This window comes from Aquarana catesbeiana, linkage group LG03 (assembly GCF_042186555.1).
Source record: "Aquarana catesbeiana isolate 2022-GZ linkage group LG03, ASM4218655v1, whole genome shotgun sequence".
Classification (NCBI taxonomy): Eukaryota; Metazoa; Chordata; class Amphibia; order Anura; family Ranidae; genus Aquarana; species Aquarana catesbeiana.
The window spans coordinates 523,828,160-523,848,636 of record NC_133326.1 but is presented as its reverse complement, the minus strand read 5'-3'; the positions used below and the strand labels follow the sequence as shown (position 1 = coordinate 523,848,636).

Sequence of the window (20,477 nt, the reverse complement as noted above, 5' to 3'; positions counted from 1 at the left end):
TAAAGCATGACGTTAGGCATCCGTTTACTCGGCAAAACACCATCGCAAATACTGTGTGACATAAATTGCAAAACCCACCATTTTATTCTCTAGGGCCTCTGCTAAAAAATATATATAATGTTTGGGGGGGGGGTCTAAGTAATTTTCTAGCAAAAAAAAAGCTGAAAATGCCTGGTCTTCAAGTGATTTGTTTTCATTTGCTTAAATTTCCACTAGAAGTTCTTTCTATGTAATGATTTTTGAAGTACTATAGCAGAGGAGTATATCCTTAAGCCAGGCTTTTATAAATTTTTGATTCTGTAGTGTGAACCCATCGTAAAAATCTGCAAGGTTATTAACTGACAATCAGCTTGACAAAATATTCTGGGCAACAAAAAAAGCTTGCTGAAAAACAGTCTGCCTGCCCTATAAAGAAACCTGCAAGAGCTTCATATTAATATGCAAGGATAGCTGAACGATGTACAAAGTTATAGTCTGTACCATCCTAGTCATATCCTGTTTCAGAACTGCTGTTGCCATTATGCAGCCATGCAAAGCAGAAAATCAAGCCATGTGTTCCTATATCATACTGGCTCCCAGTAGTTGCATGGGCTGCCATGGTGACAGTAAGCCTATGTTTAAAAGCCAGACATGTACAGTACTGTTTAAGACACACAGATTTAGGATCAAAAGCTATAATGTAAGAGAGAAAAATAGTATCCCAACAAAACACCATAATTATAATAAACATTTCCTGGAATAAAAGGGAGGGTATTAAAAGCAGATTTTTCTCCCCCATCAGCCACGGATTTAAAATGAGCTTTTCATCAAGCAAATTGCATGAAATGTTTCTTAATGGATTGTAAAAAAGCAGAAGCAGACAAGCCATCAGTCAGAATTAAATAAGTGCTTTCAACGTGTAGTAATATAAATATATTGGAAGTAAAAGCTACTGAATGATTAATAGTTTATGCTTGATGCAACTACTTATGAGGCAATACCTGCGACCTTTAACCTATAGGTGAACCAGAATGAAGGCTGTAAATCAAGTATCTAGTCTCCATGCAGTGAATATTATATTATATATTTATTTACCTTGCCGGGCACTTTTATTTTCTTAGAAAGCAAGTCTCAGATTTTTTTTCTTGTTAATCTGTGCTTGGCCCATACTTGTAAAAGCATTTCAGGGCGGGGGGGGGGGGGGGGGGGGGGGGGTTCAAGAGTGCAATTTAGGATCCAACTCTTCTCCAACGGAAAAAAAAAGGAATTTTGATTTACCTGTAAATTCCATGTCTTGGGAGTACAGCACAGGACACAGGCAGAGTATTCATACTCAATAGGTTATAGAGACATACCTTCAGGTAAGTAGACACTGTAAAAGCTTTAGAGGTACTCCAGGATATAAAATTTACAGGTAAGTCAAAATTGCGTTCATCTTAAAGCGGTATGCCTTGGAGATTATCTGGCTTGCTGCCTCCTAATGCCCCGTTGATGGCTGTTGTGATAACAATAGGGAAAGAAGGACTTCCCCACTGTTAGGGCTGAGGTGGTGAGACCACCAAGATAGAGAATCCCTTGCTTGGCTGGACAGGAGCATGAGTAAATTGGAAGGAGGAGTCTGCTTTTTCCAGGTAGACAAGATTTGGAGTTGGAGATTTCTTGAATGGAAATGGGCAAATGGTACTTCATCAAAAGTAAACTACCTTTAGGCCTAAAACTCTCATGGAAAATGTTGGATGTCTCTTGGATCTTAATTCTTGAGCACAGGCTCTTAGAGAAAGAATTTTCTTTCGGGGGGGAGAAAGGCTTTTGCTTTCAGGTAAAGTGAAGGCTGGAGAGCAGATTTGTTGAAATTGAACACCCAGTGGCCTGGAGCATCTGAATTGTCCTTTGGACATTTTCTGACAGCTGGAAAGAACGGGAGTCCTTCAGAAGAAGGTAATATAGATTTGTTATGTAAAATAGATCTAGCCCTGAGTTCTGAGAGGGACAGGCAGAGGTGCTAAGACCAATGTGAACACTCTGGAATAGACAGAGGATAGACAAAGGGCCAATGTGACAAACTGGAAGTTGTTGTCTGCCACTGAGAATCGCAGAAAGCGCTGATGAGATGGGTAAATGGAAACATACAGGTAGGCATCTTGCATGTCCATGGATGCTGTGTATTCCCCTTGTCTCAGAGTCATTACCGACCTTGTAGAACCAATGCAAAAATTTGGAATTTGAAATCTGTTGAGGGATTTTAAAGTGAATTTAAAGTCTCTTTTTTTTTTAATTACAAACATGTTATACCTACCTCCTCTGTGCAGTGGAGTTGCACAGAGCAGCCAGGATCCTCCTCGTCTCGGGTCCCTCTTTGGCTCTCCTGGCCTCTCCCTCCTGTTGAGTGCCCCCACAGCAAGCAGCTTGCTATGAGGGCACCTGAGTTGAGCTGCCGCTCTGTGTCCATTCAGACACGAAGCTGCAATTTGGCCCCGCCCCCTCTCTTTCCTAATTGGCTAACGGACTTTGATTGACAGCCTTGGGAATAAATGGCGCAGCTGCTGTGTCTCAGCCAATCAGGTGGGAGAGTCCCGGGCGGCCGAGGGACTCGTGGACATCGCTGGACAGAGAAGGGGCTCAGGTAAGTATTAGGGGGTGCTGGGGAAGCTGCTACACACAGAAGGCTTTTTATCCTAATGCATAGAATGCATTTAGATAAAAAAAACCTTCTGTCTTTACAACTCCTTTAAATCCAGAATAGGATTAATACCCCCCGCTGAGCTTTGGTATCGTAAACAGATTTGAGTAGAATCTTTTGAGCCTGTCTTGTGGCGGTACTGGTACAACAACTTGATGGAGATGGTTCAGGGATAAAAAGCGTGGGTGAGGGGGTCCCTTTATTGTGAAGAGGGCTTTACTTGACGCTGAAGTGAACTGTCTGAAGTGGTGGTTACTGAATATACAATAACCTTCCTTTACTTTAGTTGTATACATAGACAAAGCATAACAATATGGGAGGTGGAAACAAACAATGAAGTAGGAGGAGTTTAGCACTCTTTAAACATGCATAACACTCTTTTTAATCCTTTCTTTCAATCTTTCCCCTAAAGAGACCTAAGAACAGTTTTTCCTCTTTTATTCTATGGTACAACCCCAGCAATACATATGAACAAAATCACAGGTTTCATGTGGAGATATGTGTCAGTGTCTAAATATTAGGCATTTTAGGGCTCATTACAGTTGTCAGCGAATCAAAAATCACATAGCGTATTCCATTATACCAGTTCCTGCTGGTATATAAAGCCATCAATCTGCCAGCAATAGTAAAGTACATTATTAAAAAATAAAAAAAGACCAATAAAGATGTAACACACTCAGCAGCCATTTACCTGATTTGCCTGTTCCATGAGAGATCTAGAACTGCATCTGAATGACCTTCCTGCGTTTCCTCTGATGAGGCTCCCTGTGAACACAATCACAGTGGTGTCTACAGTACTTACTTTTCAAGCAAAAGGATTGAGAACACTTATCTCAGTACTAACTACAAGCATGCATGTGGAAATGTTGCTTATTTGAAGTTTGTTCTCAGCGTCTAGAACATATACTGCCATAAAAAGTCAAATTTGTAATATATCAACACTTTAGTCTTAAAAAAAAAAAAAGAAAATAAAAGAGTTGGAACTAACACAGTGAGAAGAGTCATGCAAATGTCTATTATTTTGCTAATGATAGTCAAAGACTAAAAAAAAATTAAAATAAACTTTTAAAAATTAGAAACCTACAGGTCCCAATTATATCCAACAATATGATAATAATTTTAATAAACATCTATAGCCCTTGTGAATCTTAATCCCCCTCTTAAGGGAAGACCTGGTTCTTCTTATAAACCTAATCATGTATAATGGACATTTAATCTAAATAAAGTACATATATAAAATAAACTGTAATCATTTCATACCTTTTTTTAAGTATTTAATAAAACAGGGAAGGGTTAGACCTGTCAAGGATTTCCTGGAGAGGGAGCACAGAATCCAACTAAATACATTCTACGTCAATACAAAGTATCTAAAGTTAGTACGTTTTCTTTAGAAAACAGCAGCAACCTGAAAAGAAAAGCCAATCCCCTGCCAGCATGCTGCAGAGAAGGATCCTTGCTCTTTGTGTGGAGATAGTGGTTTCTGACAATGTATAAAACACGGTGCCAGATTTAGACCTTGGGGGGGCCTCTGGCACTTACAGTTCGTGGGCCCCCTACTCTCTGCTTTGTCATTCTGGCCGAGTTCCATCCCAGGGCCACACCTGTCCCAAATTCAGCCAATCTCATACTTTTGGGTAAAATTTGCCCCTTTTGCCCCCTTATAAATCCGGAACTGATGAAACATACCCCTGAGCCAAACATATGGCTCTGTAATCAGCAAAGCTCATCCTCCCTGTTGATTGGAGAGCCCTAACTTTGACACCGAGGGGGGGGGGGGCGCGTTAGTCCTCTACAGAGAGACCTCTGTTTCCACACAGAGAACAAAGATTGTTTTCTACAGCATGCTGGCAAGGAACAGGCTTTTCCATTCAGGCTGTGGCTTCTTTTAAAATAAAACATACTGTAAGGCTTTGCACACCTTTTGTTATAAGAAGATTTGAATGTATTTAGCTGATCTATACAGAAAGCTTAGTTTGGATATAATTGTTCCCAATAGGGAAGCAGGAAAAATAATTGTCTGGTATTGGTCCTCAATATAGCAATGCTAAGAGGTATGAGGTATGCTAACTGTAGAAGCCAATGGCCAAAATTCAAATTTCATCACTTTGGAGCAGTCAGAATACTAAAACACTTGTGGCTTACAACAATTTGCAATTTCTCTCTGCTTTATTATACAAGTCCCAATAAGAATCTGAAACAAAGACAATATATTGAAAATAAATACGTTTATATTCTTGAAGGTCAGAATAAAATAAAATCCCCCAAAATATCAGAATTTCTGATGAGCCCAGATTGCTCACTAAAGACCATTTCCCTGTGTAGCAATTGATGGTCTTATAATCCCCCAACCCAGTAAATTCAGCAACGTATAAATAACCAAACACTGCTGCACGGCCTGACACTTCCCGCCAATCTGTTTCTCATCAACTACAGTAACCACATTGGCATTTATTGGTGATATGGCAATTCCCTTCCATTAACCGCGGGATGTAACTGGCCCATGATGGGTTATATCTGGAAAAAGAAACCTATTCTTAGAAAATTACCTTCTTCCCTTTCTTTTTCTTCTTTTTAATTTGTTTGCTTCCCAGGGTGAACACAGGCTCCAAGCAGTCAACCAGATCGAGGTCCCACACGTCAATGACAGGGGTCATGTTACCGACGGCAACGTAGTTTCCTGGTGAAATTTAAGTCAGCGGAACACAAATAATGAGTACGTTTTTAAGTGGAACTGTGCTGGGAGTGAAATGTCATCTAGAATGTAAGCTTTACTGTTCCTATAGTGAAGAGAATTTAAAGAAGAGCCATGTTAAACTGAACTTTTTGACTCATTTTACCATGTTAGTACAACCCAGGCTGATAGAGTGGGCTCTTCTAGGTGCCTACTCACCTGTGCCTAGTGTCCCCAAACCTCACTACGTGTAACATGCAAATACTGAGCACAGCTTTTTTGGTTGATACTGGATCTCCTCCTTCCTACATCACATTTGGTAGCCAACAGAAGACATGAGATGGCCCTTGGAAGCTGTGGTAAATGTTAGTATCATTGACATCTGGATTTTGAGAATACATACGTTATTCACTTACATATGAAGTGAGCATGCAAGTAGGTACCAATACCAAAAAGAGAAAATCTAGGTAATCTGATTAAAACCAAATCCATTTAGTTTTTGGGGGATTTGATAACTTTTTGCTTGCAGTTTTTTTATATATACCATATTTTTTTAACTGGTGCGCAGAATCGTTTTACACAAAATCCGTTTAGTTGTAATCTGATGCTACTTGATAGCATGAACCATTTCTTTAGGCATGTATGATAAACTTTAGAGCCTTTCCATAGAATTTTGTTTTAAAATATTTTACGAGGTAGGTCACAAGGTTTCTCCTCAACCTTCCCAAATTGCTCAGCTTGGGACTGGCATGCAAAATGTGGTAACTCATGTACATAGCCAGTTTGTAAACACATTAATAGGGCTAATGTAGACAGGAGCCAGTCAACCTACCAGCACGTCTTTGCAGTGGGGAAAAAAACAAGAAAACCCAAAAGCAAGCCACGAGAAAACAGGGAGAACACGAAAACTCCATGCTGCGGCTTTATACAGAAATTCAACAAAACACATACAAGAGTTTGATGAGGCCTCAGCATTTCTAACAAATCTAGTAACATCAGTACACAACGCTAAACCTTGCAATACACTAGCAGGTTTTTGTATGATCACTCGTAAGATTATTTTCAGTACATATGATGACTTGGCAAAACTTTTTTAAATGTACTTCAAAATTTAATTTGTATTTTTGTTCAATACATTTTTTCTGTTTTAATATTTTTTTATTAGAAACATACAATAGGAATAACAGTAATTACATGTTGTCATAAAATGTGGACGTCCGATGGGGGGGCCAGAAGCTTCCATTAACATTTGGCATGTAACATGTATTTGATGAAGACAATATCATTGGCTAACCTGTCCTTAAGACTATTAACCATCCAAGTATAAAATTATTCAGCTAAACCTATATAACCATGTTCTGAACTGAACTGGTTGACCGAACTGTCTGAGGAGAATGGCCCCGGGGTAATAGACTTGGTCAGGGTCGTACCATGCCGGGCCCTCCAGGGTAATTACTCCACCCCTATGGGTTCACACTGTGGAGTAACAGAGCCTATGTCCCAGCCCGATGACAAGCCTTGTCCATTACCTTACTCTTTTCCCAGGGGATGTCTACCTCGGCAGGATCCCAAGTTACAACAGTCCCCGGAATAGGGAGAAGGGAGTTGTTCACTTTGGGCCAGTTCTAGATCAGTTCAAAGCGTACCAAAGGAAAACAACAATGGGTAACGGCGCAGGTCGAGGTATGGGATTAAGCATTGCAAGTTCATAAGAGAGTCCTTTGAGCAATTACTGCTCTGTGTGAAGGTGAACAGTCTATACAGTAGGGCAGCCTTGAGGGGGGAGTTGAAGCCACTCCAGATATGTAAAAGAGAAAAACACAGCAACAGGCGCCTCTTAGTAAAACTGTTTAGCATTTAATAACAGATAGCATTAAATCACTCACATGTAAAAAACTGTTGGTCAGGCACAGGGGAGTCCAGTTCAAGCCATATCCGATCTCTGCAGCTTAGATGGAATTTCAGCTCTGTTCCTCTCTGCTGTCAGCGTATTGATCCACAGTGCACTTCCGGGATACGGCGGCATCCACAGCGAGGCTTGGAGCGCGGCCAGACAATCACAAGGGGGCTGGGGTGCAAAGTTCAAGGTATTGGCTGTACTGCCGTAAAGCGACGCGTTTCTGAGCGTGCACGGAAGGCGCGCTCCTTTGTCAAGCTCAGGAGCTTGTTTTTCTCTTTTACAAAGCGTATCAGACTATCCTCTACGCATGTTATTCCAGTATGAGTGGTAAATTTCCTTGCAAAGAGCTGAGTGTTAAGCTTTCAACAAGCCAATAACAAGTCTGGTAATATGTACCGTGAAAAAGAGGTAAGAGAGAAAGTGGGGGAGATTAGGAGGGGAAGAACGGATACAGAGGAGGGGGAAGGGGTATGTGGTCCCTCTGGAGATTCGTTCATGTGTGTAGATGACCCGGGTAAAGCGGGATCTTGATATGTGTGGCCCATGGTTCCCATACCCTTTCAAAGCAATGGACCGTGTCCAGCAGCTTTCAACTGTCTGTTCTTGGGTCATGGTCCAGGATATTTTCCGCTTAGCAGCTGAGATTGACACTGTTTTTTCCAGGCATTTGTTAAGGTTATCTTGGCTCCCAAGCATATAAAGAAGATAAGTTGTTGTGTGCACTTGGGGGTGTTGTTCACCCTGTTCAATAAATTTTTTTTATTCATTTTTAATATCAGGTTCCACAAGCTGAATATTACCAAGTGGAAGTGAAAAAATAAATCAACATATTTACATAAGCGAATGTTGCATTGGAAAGGGTTCCTGGGTGGGAGGTGTGCCTTACATCTGGGGAGATGGGGAAAAAAGGGCATAAAGGGCGTAGAAAGAGGTTTGAGAGTACAACCCCCCCACCATGGGGCGTTAGCTTGGTTTTAAAATTCAATTAGTCTTTAGAGCAAGAGACTCCCGTTAAGGCAAATTCCTCTTCTAAGAGTAACGTCACAGGGGTGCTATAACTGCTCTTAATTACTCATTGCCTTAAGTCTGTACTCTTTCTTAGCCAAACTGGCTTTCACAGTGCTTTTGCACAACACCAACTACATATGGAACTTTGCATTGCTACAGCAACTGCTTAAATATTCTGGTGCTTGAAGAAACTCCTACATATTACTTCAAGGTCTATTGCACACGGACGTAAAAAATGCTGATTTGAAATGAGATGCATTGTTGTCTATGGAACCATGCTCACAGTTGAGTAAAGATTAGTAATAAGGTGTTGAGTACAGAGCAAAACAAAAATAGAAAACTTTACATTTGAGTGTAGTAATTTACTCGCATATGCGTGTTTACTTGTCTATAAGCATGTTTACGCGAGTATATTATATAACACTGGCAACAGAAGAAATCTTCCATATGCTTACGCACCTTTGCTCGCCTATTGTCAACATTACTCAGGTGTTACTCAGGTGTTTACACACAATTTTTTTACTCACAAACTTTCTCTCAACAAGTTTCTGAGTAAACATCAGTAAATTATTAGGCCTGTGTGCAACTGGCCTGAGTGTCTTAAGCCAGGATCATACAATGAGAATATTGGACGAACGATCATCCATTTTTTTTTTTTGCATGTTAGTCTCATATTGAAAACAAATAGGTCATTTAAGTTACAAAAATTCTTGTTACACAGAACATAACTTCGGAAGTGATATAATGTATTGCATTGTAATGTATTCTTTCGTTTTCCAAGCATGCATGGTCTTGGTCACTCGATTTTTTTTCATACAAATGTTAAACTTATTACACGAAAATCGTTCCTTCCGTCATCCCAAAAGAAAGATTTTCGTTCTTCTCCCTTTGGATATTTCCACATGAACCGTCACGATCGGCTCTCGAAAGATGTATACAAATGAATAGATTATCGGATAATTGCTCCAAATGCATTTTTTTCCATCTGATTTTCTCATCATGTATACTGGGCTTTAGCCATTCAATGCGACAAAGATCTTAAGACTATTTAATCTATGCGTTTTGTGCATGCTTCCCCATTATGCTTGGCCTTGTGTATGACAGATGTTCCTTTCATCTATGTTTATTGCTATCCCCGCAGGAGCAGATTGGTAAGTTGGGTTATGTTTTGCACTTCAACTCCAAGAACAACCTCAGCCCCTCTGACACACCTGGTTAAATAAGAGTTACTGCAAGCACTTATAAGATCACAAATATATATATTTATTTCAGGTACTTATATAGTGGCATCAATTTACACAGTGCTTTACATATACATGGTACCTTCACATCAATCCCTACCCTCAAGGAGCTTACAACCTAAGGTCCCTAACACACATTCATACATATACTAGGGCCAATTTAGACAGGATCTGATTAACCTACCAGCATGTCTTTAGAGTGTGGGAGGAAACCGGAGTACCCGGAGGAAACCCGTACAGGGAGAACATGCAAACTCCAGGCAGATGGTGTCGGGATTCAAACCAGCAACCCTTTTTGCTGCTAGGTGAAATTCGACTGTGAATTAGCATCAGGAAATAGACACAAGACTGTTTAGTGGTAAATGACCTCAATGTAATGGTACAGGTTAGAATAAATACTGGTTTGAGCATACACACACAGAAGGTAGGTTCAGATACAGTCCACTAGACAGAATAACTATTACTCTACCAAGGTAACTTAGAATTTAGTTCTGTACCACTAGACTGGCATTAACTCATGATTCAGCAAAGTTGGCAATAAACAGTGCAAATAAGCATTAACTTCAACGTGAATAATACTACTATAAACTAGTCTAGAGTGGACTCTAGGAGAATGGCTAGGATAGCAAGGTCCTCTGAGAGGTACCTCTTAGCATAAGCAAAAGGTAAAGGTCTCTGTGTAGCAGCTGCAAAGAGGCAGTCTTTAGTTCTAACTATGCAGCCAGCTAGCGCTGGGGCCCAGTTGTATAGTCCCAGTCAAGTCTGCAGGCATCAATAAGGCTACTAGATGGCTGAATGGTCAGTTCCTAAAGGGCTCAGTCTCTCTAGTAGCAGATAGTAAATTTCCACAGCAGCAGCTCACTAGTCCCAGTGATATTGCAGCTCACTATCTGCTCACACACACAACAATTAGTCCACTCTCTGCTCTAAACTCAGGTAACTCTGGCTGTGGACACAGCTGGCTGCTCAGGCAGCTGATGTGCAGCAGTAGTGCTGCACACCGTACAGTGATGTGCACTCTCTGTCTGGGCTCCCTCATGGGAGGAGGTATGCTGTACAGTTTGAGATAATGCAGCTCCCCCCTCCCCCCACCAATCTCCCTCTGGGCAATCTAGTTCAAAAGCTCTTGATTACAGTAGACACACTCTCCTACGGACTACAGATCCCACAGTGCAGTGCTGACTTGTCTATGGAACTCTTCCTGCTCAGCAGTTCCTCCACTTGCTGAAACAGCTGTTAACCAGCAGCTACAGCCAGTATTTCTCTCACTCTCCATTCTTAGCCAAGCACCTGGCTACACTCAAACTCAATAGATTCTTTTATATCCTTTACTTACTTAAAATTTTAAATTATTACTAGTCCCATGAAAGATGGCGGTTGACAGATTGCTATGGTCAACAAGAATATATAGCTAGGCTGAAGAGGACATATCCAAAACAACTCTTTCTTTTGAACAAGGCCTTGAGTAGCTTAGCAGTGCATCTTTTTGCAAAGTTGAAATGAACACTTGAGCTGAGAAATAAATCTGATCAAGAAACATGATCAAATTTCTATACACAAAAAAATTCTCTCCTATTCAGACAAGCCTCGGCTTCCTCATATCCATTTCTAGAGTGGATTTTCAATGCAAATGAAATGTATTCATTAATCCCACAGAGCAATTTCTATGACACAAGAGCTCTTTGTGAGAAGAATTAAATGGTGCTCCCATCATCTATCATACCTTTCTGCTTTTGAACAAATCTTGCTGATGACACCCCTATAATAGACTGCAACAGACATCCACTTCTGTGGTTATTTAAAGAGCACCTGTTGTTTTTTCATAAAGAGGAGCAAAAGGATATAAAAGCAAGACAAGTGTCTTTGTTTTATCTTGCTACAATAAAGGCGGCAAGTATCAATCTTTCATATGCAAGCTTGAACTATTATAAAACATTTTATGTACTTGTGCTTTGTCCATGAGGATTAAAGAAAGATTGTCTTTAAATCACCCCCTCTGCAGCAGGACATAAATTACAGAAAAAAAAATAGTTTTTTTCTACAGCTTACCTGTAAAATCCTTTACTTGGAGTACATCACAGGACACAGAGACAGTTATTATAATAACTACTTGGGTTACACGCCACCTATAGGTGAATGGACACTGGTAGATCCATCAGTTCAATCAAACAGGAAGTCCTCCCCCATATAACCCCTCCTACACAGGAAGTACTTCAGTTTTGTAGCAAGCAACACATTCCCAAAAGAGGGGAGGGACCTCTGTGTCCTGTGATGTACTCCAAGAAAAGGATTTTACAGGTAAGCTGTAGAAAAAAAAAAAGAAAAAAAAACAATTTTCTATATCGTACATCACAGGACACAGAGTCGGTTATTATAATACTAAGTACTTGAGACATCCCAAATCAATACCCTTGAGGGGAGGGAGACCCCATTGCAAAAACTGCCACTAGATAAGGATCTACTCTGCTGTTTGTAATAGGCTGAGGCCAAAGGCAGCATCCTTCATGTTTTTGACATCCACCTGGTAAAAACCCTGAAGATGTATAAACCAAAGACCAAATAGTGGTCTTGCACACCTGGGTCACTGACACCTGATGGCAGATGGTCAAAGATATTCCCATACACCTGGTAGAGAATCTATTCAATGAAATATATGGGATTTTGACCTTTAAACCTTAGGAAATGATAAACTGGCAGATCCACTGCTAAATATTGGACCTGGATGTCGCCTGCCCTTCCTGGGCTCTTCTGGCAGCACAAACCAGGATTCCTGACCTGTGCCGACAACTCAAGCAGATCCTGATCGCCTGAACTACCTCTAGAGTATGTAGCAATCTTTCTCCTGCTAACTGTGGATTAGGAGAAAAATAAAAGGCAGGACATTGTCCTGATTCAAGTGAAAACTAGAAACCACTCTAGACAACAAAAAATGGATGAGGGCGCCTTATCATGATGTGAGACCAAGAATGGCTCCTTGCATGAAGGAGCCGCCAACTCTGACACTCCACTTAGGGAAGTGATAGCAACCAAAGAAGCCACCTTCGGAGATAAAGGACTAACAGAATCTCCCAATTGGTTCAAAAAGTGGCCTCTGCAAGGACAGTCCAGATCAAATTCAAGTCCCAAGAACACAAGAGTGGCCTGACAGGCGGGACTGTCTACATTACACGCAGTCTGAAGTATGAATCAAGGAGTGAGAAAAAAAAAACGTCCTCTGGAAAAAAAATGGATAGGGTCGAACTCTGACCCTTAACGGTACTTAAGGCCAATCTCCTTTCCCCTAGCGATTGAAGAAAGAAAAAGAAAATCTCCCACTCACATATTTCTGGGGATGCCACTTCCTGGCTTTGCCCCAAGCAAAAAAATATGCCCAAGTTGTGTAATTGAAGTTCCCTGAAGCTGGCTTCCAGGGGCTCAACAGTGCTGAGGTACAGGACTCAAGACCATTAGGTCCCGCTTAACTGGGAGTGCCCAAGGAGCAATCCCTGCAAGACTCGCTATGTCAGTGTACCAAGCCCTCCTGGGCTAATTCGGCTAACACTATTATCAGTGTTACCAACCTCCTGGATTCTTCGCAAAAGATGTGGCAGTAGTCGAAACAGAGGGAAAGCGTCAAATAAGGGAGAACTGGTACCTAAGGTGTTACCAGTGCATTTACTCCTATTGCCATTGGGACTCTCGTCTCGGACACAACCTGTCCCAACTTGTTGTAGAACATGGATTCTAGTAGATTCACCTGTAGAGTTCTGCCTGCCACTATTCTATACTTGGAATATGCACCGACGATAGAGACAGCACTTGTGCTGTTCCAGACAGAATGTGGTTCACCTTCCTGAGCCGCATGACTCCTGGTGCTGCTCTGGTGGTTGATATATATGCCCCTGCAGAGGCATTTCCAGATTAAACCTACAACTAGTTTGTCCCATAATCCAGAGCAAGGCGCACTGGCCAAAATTTCCAAGATATTTATGGACAGTATTCTATATGGTGGAGACCAAGTCCACTGAACTGTAGCCACCTTGAACCCAACTGGAGAGACTGGCATCAGTGGTTATCATCTTCCAAACCCCTGAAAGGAAGAATTCCACCTTTTCCAGATTCTAAACCACCAATTTTAGCTCTGCATTACCCCGGGAACAGAGCCCTCCGGCAATCCAATGCCTGCTTCTTCAAATTCCAGACAGAGAGAATGATATTTTACAAAAGACCTGGAGTAGGGCTGTACGTAGGGAATGTGCTTCGACCTAGATATAACTTCTTCCTGCAGAAATGTATTGAAAGAAACTCTGGAATTGACCGCTTCCTGAGCAAAGGCTATTGAAGTATATGGAGATTGACACCCCCTGTGTCTTCAGCAAGTCCAGCACCGGGGCTAGGAGCTCTGTGAACCCTCAGGAGCTGTGACCAGCACAAAGGGCAGATTCACAAAGAAAAAAAGACTTTCCACTGCAACTACAAAAATATTTGATGAGCATGGAAACAAACCAGCACATAAAGATATGCGTTTACTGATGATTATGGACCCTGAAATCTACTTCTTGCAGAGAGGTCATCACTGAACCAACCGAGCCTATCTGAAACAGAAGGATGCCCATCGTATTGAGATCTCAAGATAGACCTCATGTCCCTATTTGGTTTTGGAACCGCTACCAAAACACAACAGCCCCAGTTGCCTCCCTCACGTAGGAGGGAAAAAACTTACAGCCCCTGCTATTTCTGGGCAGTCCCCATCCAAGTATTAACCAGGCTTGATCCGATATCAGGCACACAGTGGCTCAGATACCCCCGATGCAATTGGTCCAACAGGAGACATGAACAATGCCAGATCACTGGACCTGAGGGTGGTGTACCTGCCTCCCCTGGCCGCCTCTCCTTTCTGGAGTCATTTAGCTGGTCTAACAGGTAAAAAATGTATCGACTATATTGGGCAAAAATGAATACGCAGTTCGCCAAGGATGCAAGCCTACAACAACATTGGTCTAGCGCTATACATAGGTATGCAAGTATGCAGGTACCCAGGTATGCCGTTATGTAGGTACCTAGGTATGAAAACATGCAGGTATATAAGTATTCTTGCTGTTCATGCATTTATGTATGCAGTTAATGCAAATAAGTACCTATCTATACAGTTTAATATAAATAAGCACATATTTATGCTGTTCATTTAAAACAAAAACACATATGTATGCAGTTCAAGTTATGTAACCATGCTAGGGCCGAAACAACTAATCGATTAATCAACAACTAATCGATTATGAAATTAATAGATCACTATTTTCATAATCGATTAATCGGGAAGTAACATAATGCCCTTCATAATAGCCCTTTCAAGGACCTTTTTCATTGCAAAACGGTGCTTTTTTGGTTCAATATACTTCAATGGAGAAGCTGCAGAAAAGAATGTAGTGCATTTTTGCAGCAATTTGTGTTTTTTAATCTGCCCAACAAATTGCCCAAAAAAAGGCATAAAAAAAAGCTAAAAACGCAAATCGCAGCAAAATCACATGCGCAAAAAATCAACATGCACAGCAAAAAGCACTGCATAAACTGATCAAAAGCAAACTGCATAGGTGTGTACCAAGCCTTATGCTGGCCACACGGATCAATTTTCAGACGAGAATATTCATGAGAAAAATCTTTGTACATTCGCTGAATGAAAGAATGTTTGAAATTTTCACTTGCTTTTAACATTCTGTTTTAAACTGAATGTACCGTAATTTCTGAACGAAAACCACATACACTGTCTGAAAATTCCTTTGACCAAGAAGTTTTCTATTTCTAAATTTTCCCGTCATTGTGGTTGAAAACAAACCTCGATTTGACCCCACTAACAATTAGAAAATCGAACAAACGTCTTAAAATGACATTTTACTTTTAAGGAAGACATTGTTTTTGTATGGCTAGCATATAATATATTACAGTTCTGTCTGAAAATCTGCAAAACAGTCTAACTTTTTTTTTCATTAAAAAAAAAGATTTAATCTGAGTTTGATGATATTTACCAGATTCAACCTCTAATAGTATATACAGTACATCTCCTCTAATAGTATATACAGTACATCTCCTCTAATAGTATATACAGTACATCTCCTCTAATAGTATATACAGTATATAGCTCCTTTAATAGTATATACAGTATATATATATCCTTTAATAGTATATGCAGTATATCTTCTGTCTGTTATTCTCAGAGTGGATTAAAGATTTTACTCCCTAACCATATAGTTGGTTATTTATATTTATCCCTGCGTATAGAGATATAATTAGGAATAAATTGCCTTTTTTTAAACTTTACATATTAACTAAATTATACACCATATTTTTTTTAAGGTTATTAACCGATTCATCGAAACAATAATCAGCCAACGAATCGGTTATGAAAATAATCGTTGGTCGAAGCCCTAAAACATGCGTTTATAAAATATGCATTTACACAAACGTGTTTATACTAGTAAGCAAGCATGCGTTTATTCAACATTTGCTTATGCAAAACGTGCTTATGCAAGCAAGCATGTGCTTATGAAAACATGTATTTATGTGCAAACATGTGTCCTCTATGCACCATGCGTCCATGTATCTATGCAACCATGTATATAAGTAAACATGCATCTAGCAACATGTGTCTGCACGACCATGTATCTATAGAAACATTCAACATGTGTCTTATGCAAACATGTGAAAACATGTCTTATGCAAGCATCTGAAAACGTGTTTTATGCAAACGTGTCTTATGCAGACATGCAACATGTGTCTATGAAAAACATGCATCTATGCGACATATCTATGCAAACTCCTGCAAAATGCGCTTGACGCAAACATGAGTCTCCTGCAACATGTGATACCAACATGAGTCTCATGCAACATACGTTTGACGCAAACCTGTGTGTTAATGTGCTAATGTGTTTTAGCAAACATGCGTTTTAAATCAGTTTGCAAACATGCAACTGCTCATCTTCACCAGGCCCCATACTAGTTTTGCAGGATTAGCCAAGCACATATGCATCCAATGCAACCTCTATGCCGCTTCAGAACTGTGCACATTATACTGGAAACACAACTCCTTAGTGTACCGTTGCCCATACAGGGGTGTATCGACAGATAGTTGTACAAGCCCCCAGGATTAAGCAGTAAGAATACCTTTATGCAGTATATAATTACTTATCTGGTCACATAGCTCTTATGTAGCCATGGCCGAAGTTATGCTTCAGAGGCCTTGCTGATCCTTCAGCCCACATGGCTCACCAGAAAATGGTCGCCCTTCTACTTCCTGTCTATATAGGATTAGGCCATGCTGAGTGAACCCACACCCTATAGAGGCTGGAGAAGACACTGCAGCCCAATACTCCTGAGAAAAAGTGGCCACCAGGAGAAAAAACAGAGAGATTCTTTTTTTTTTTTTTTTTAAAGAAACTGCAACATGCAGACTTACCATTCCTGCCACAGGACTCTGACAGGAGTCCAGCCTTCACTCATCATGGCAGGCTGTGTCATAAAAAGACCTTCAGGGTTTCCTCAAGGTTTGCCTGTAATGCAGCCTTACGGCGCTGGACCCTTCGTAAGGGAGCCCTGTGCAGTGTTTGTTCTGACCAAGGTGTTTTCCTGCAGGTTGCTATACAAGTCCAGGGGAGTGGACCCTAGATTAACCACTTGCCGACCGCCTCACGCATATATACGTGAACAGAGCGGCACGGGCAGGCAAAATCACATACCTGGTACGTGATTGCCTTCCCGCGGGCGGGGGGTCCGATCGGACCCCCCCCCCCCCCGGTGCCAGCGGCGGTCGGCTTTTGTCTGGGAGCGTTCCGTGACGAGGGGGAGGCCATCCGATCGTGGCCCCCCCCTCGCGATCGCTCCCAGCCAATGAGAAACATCCTCTGCCTCTGTATAGTACACACAGGCAGAGGATGTGATGTCATCTCTCCTCGGCTTGGCAGTTTCCGTTCCAGCGCCGAGGAGAGAAGACATGTGAGTGCACAAAACATACACACACACCCTTGATTGCCTCCTAGTTAACCCTTTCACCACTGATCACCGTATAACTGTTTCGGTTGACGCTGGTTAGTTCGTTTATTTTTTATAGTGTCAGGGCACCCGCCGTTTATTACCGAATAAAGGTTTAGCCCCCTGATCGCCCGGCGGTGATATGCGTCACCCCAGGCAGCGTCAGATTAGCGCCAGTACTGCTAACACCCACGCACGCAGCATACGCCTCCCTTAGTGGTATAGTATCTGATCGGATCAATATCTGATCCGATCAGATCTATACTAGCGTCCCCAGCAGTTTAGGGTTCCCAAAAACGCAGTGTTAGCGGGATCAGCCCAGATACCTGCTAGCACCTGCGTTTTGCCCCTCCGCCCGGCCCAGCCCAGCCCACCCAAGGGCAGTATCGATCGATCACTGTCACTTACAAAACACTAAACGCATAACTGCAGCGTTCACAGAGTTAGGCCTGATCCCTGCGATCGCTAACAGTTTTTTTGGTAGCGTTTTGCTGAACTGGCAAGCACCAGCCCCAGGCAGCGTCAGGTTAGCGCCAGTACCGCTAACACCCACGCACGCAGCATACGCCTCCCTTAGTGGTACAGTATCTGAACGGATCAATATCTGATCAGATCAGATCTATACTGGCGTCCCCAGCAGTTTAGGGTTCCCAAAAACGCAGTGTTAGCGGGATCAGCCCAGATACCTGCTAGCACCTGCGTTTTGCCCCTCCGCCTGGCCCGGCCCAGCCCACCCAAGTGCAGTATCGATCGATCACTGTCACTTACAAAACACTAAACGCATAACTGCAGCGTTCGCAGAGTCAGGCCTGATCCCTGCGATCGCTAACAGATTTTTTGGTAGCGTTTTGGTGAACTGGCAAGCACCAGCCCCAGGCAGCGTCAGGTTAGCGCCAGTACCGCTAACACCCACGCACGCAGCATACGCCTCCCTTAGTGGTATAGTATCTGAACGGATCAATATCTGATCTGATCAGATCTATACTGGCGTCCCCAGCAGTTTAGGGTTCCCAAAAACGCAGTGTTAGCGGGATCAGCCCAGATACCTGCTAGCACCTGCGTTTTGCCCCTCCGCCTGGCCCGGCCCAGCCCAACCAAGTGCAGTATCAATCGATCACTGTCACTTACAAAACACTAAACGCATAACTGCAGCGTTCGCAGAGTCAGGCCTGATCCCTGCAATCGCTAACAGTTTTTTTGGTAGCGTTTTGGTGAACTGGCAAGCACCAGCGGCCTAGTACACCCCGGTCGTGGTCAAACCAGCACTGCAGTAACACTTGGTGACGTGGCGAGTCCCATAAGTGCAGTTCAAGCTGGTGAGGTGGCAAGCACAAGTAGTGTCCCGCTGCCACCAAGAAGAAGACAAACACAGGCCCGTCGTGCCCATAGTGCCCTTCCTGCTGCATTTGCCAATCCTAATAATTGGGAACCCACCACTTCTGCAGCGCCCGTACTTCCCCCATTCACATCCCCAACCAAATGCAGTCAGCTGCATGAGATGCATTTTCTTTATGTCCTCCCAAGTACCCCTACCCAATGAACCCCCCCAAAAAAGATGTTGTGTCTACAGCAAGCGTGGATATAGGCGTGACACCCGCTATTATTGTCCCTCCTGTCCTGCCAATCCTGGTCTTTGCATTGGTGAATGTTTTGAACACTACCATACACTAGTTGAGTATTAGCGTAGAGTACAGCATTGCACAGACTAGACACACTTTCACAGGGTCTCCCAAGATGCCATCGCATTTTGAGAGACCCGAACCTGGAACCGGTTACAGTTATAAAAGTTAGTTACAAAAAAAAGTGTAAAAAAAAAAAAAAAAAAAAAAAACACAAACAAAAATATAATATAAAAAATAGTTGTCGTTTTATTGTTCTGCTCTTTTTTACTGCTCTTTTTTACTGTATTCTATTCTGCAATGTTTTATTGTTATTATGTTTTATCATGTTTGCTTTTCAGGTATGCAATTTTTTATACTTTACCGTTTACTGTGCTTTATTGTTAACCATTTTTTGGTCTTCAGGTACACCATTCACGACTTTGAGTGGTTATACCAGAATGATGCCTGCAGGTTTAGGTATCATCTTGGTATCATTCTTTTCAGCCAGCGGTTGGCTTTCATGTAAAAGCAATCCTAGTGGCTAATTAGCCTCTAGACTGCTTTTATAAGCAGTGGGAGGGAATGCCCCCCCCCCCCCCCACCGTCTTCCGTGTTTTTCTCTGGCTCTCCTGTCTCAACATGGAACCTGAGAATGCAGCTGGTGATTCAGCCAGCTGACCATAGAGCTGATCAGAGACCAGAGTGGCTCCAAACATCTCTATGGCCTAAGAAACCGGAAGCTACGAGCATTTTATGACTTAGATTTCGCCGGATGTAAACAGTGCCATTGGGAAATTGGGAAAGCATTTTATCACACCGATCTTGGTGTGGTCAGATGCTTTGAGGGCAGAGGAGAAATCTAGGGTCTAATAGACCCCAATTTTTTCAAAAAAGAGTACCTGTCATAGGGGATATTTACATTCCCTGAGATAACAATAAAAATGATTTAAAAAAAAATATGAAAGGAACAGTTTAAAAATAAGATAAAAAAGCAAAAAAATAATAAAGAAAAAAAAAAAAAAAAAAAAAAAAAAAGCACCCCTGTCCCCCCTGCTCTCGCGCTAAGGCGAATGCAAGCGTCGGTCTGGCGTCAAATGTAAACAGCAATTGCACCATGGATGTGAGGTATCACCGCGAAGGTCAGATTGAGGGCAGTAATTTTAGCAGTAGACCTCCTCTGTAAATCTAAAGTGGTAACCTGTAAAGGCTTTTAAACATGTATTTAGTTTGTCGCTACTGCACGTTTGTGTGCAATTTTAAAGCATGTCATGTTTGGTATCCATGTACTCGGCCTAAGATCGTCTTTTTTATTTCATCAAATATTTGGGCAATATAGTGTGTTTTAGTGCATTAAAATTTAAAAAAGTGCGTTTTTTCCTCAAAAAATGCGTTTGAA

General features: G+C 41.8%; 1 protein-coding gene across 1 annotated transcript in view; it reads right to left on the bottom strand.

Annotated features, from left to right (window-relative positions):
• PWP1 (PWP1 homolog, endonuclein) overlaps nucleotides 1-20,477 on the bottom strand; it is a 165,278-nt gene that overhangs the window by 85,561 nt on the left and 59,240 nt on the right. Inside the window, exons 7-8 of the mRNA XM_073621228.1 lie at nucleotides 5,206-5,336; nucleotides 3,351-3,424 (exon numbers count right to left, since the gene is read on the bottom strand). Of these exons, the coding sequence (XP_073477329.1) occupies nucleotides 3,351-3,424; nucleotides 5,206-5,336 (205 nt within the window). The remainder of the gene's footprint in view (nucleotides 1-3,350; nucleotides 3,425-5,205; nucleotides 5,337-20,477) is intronic.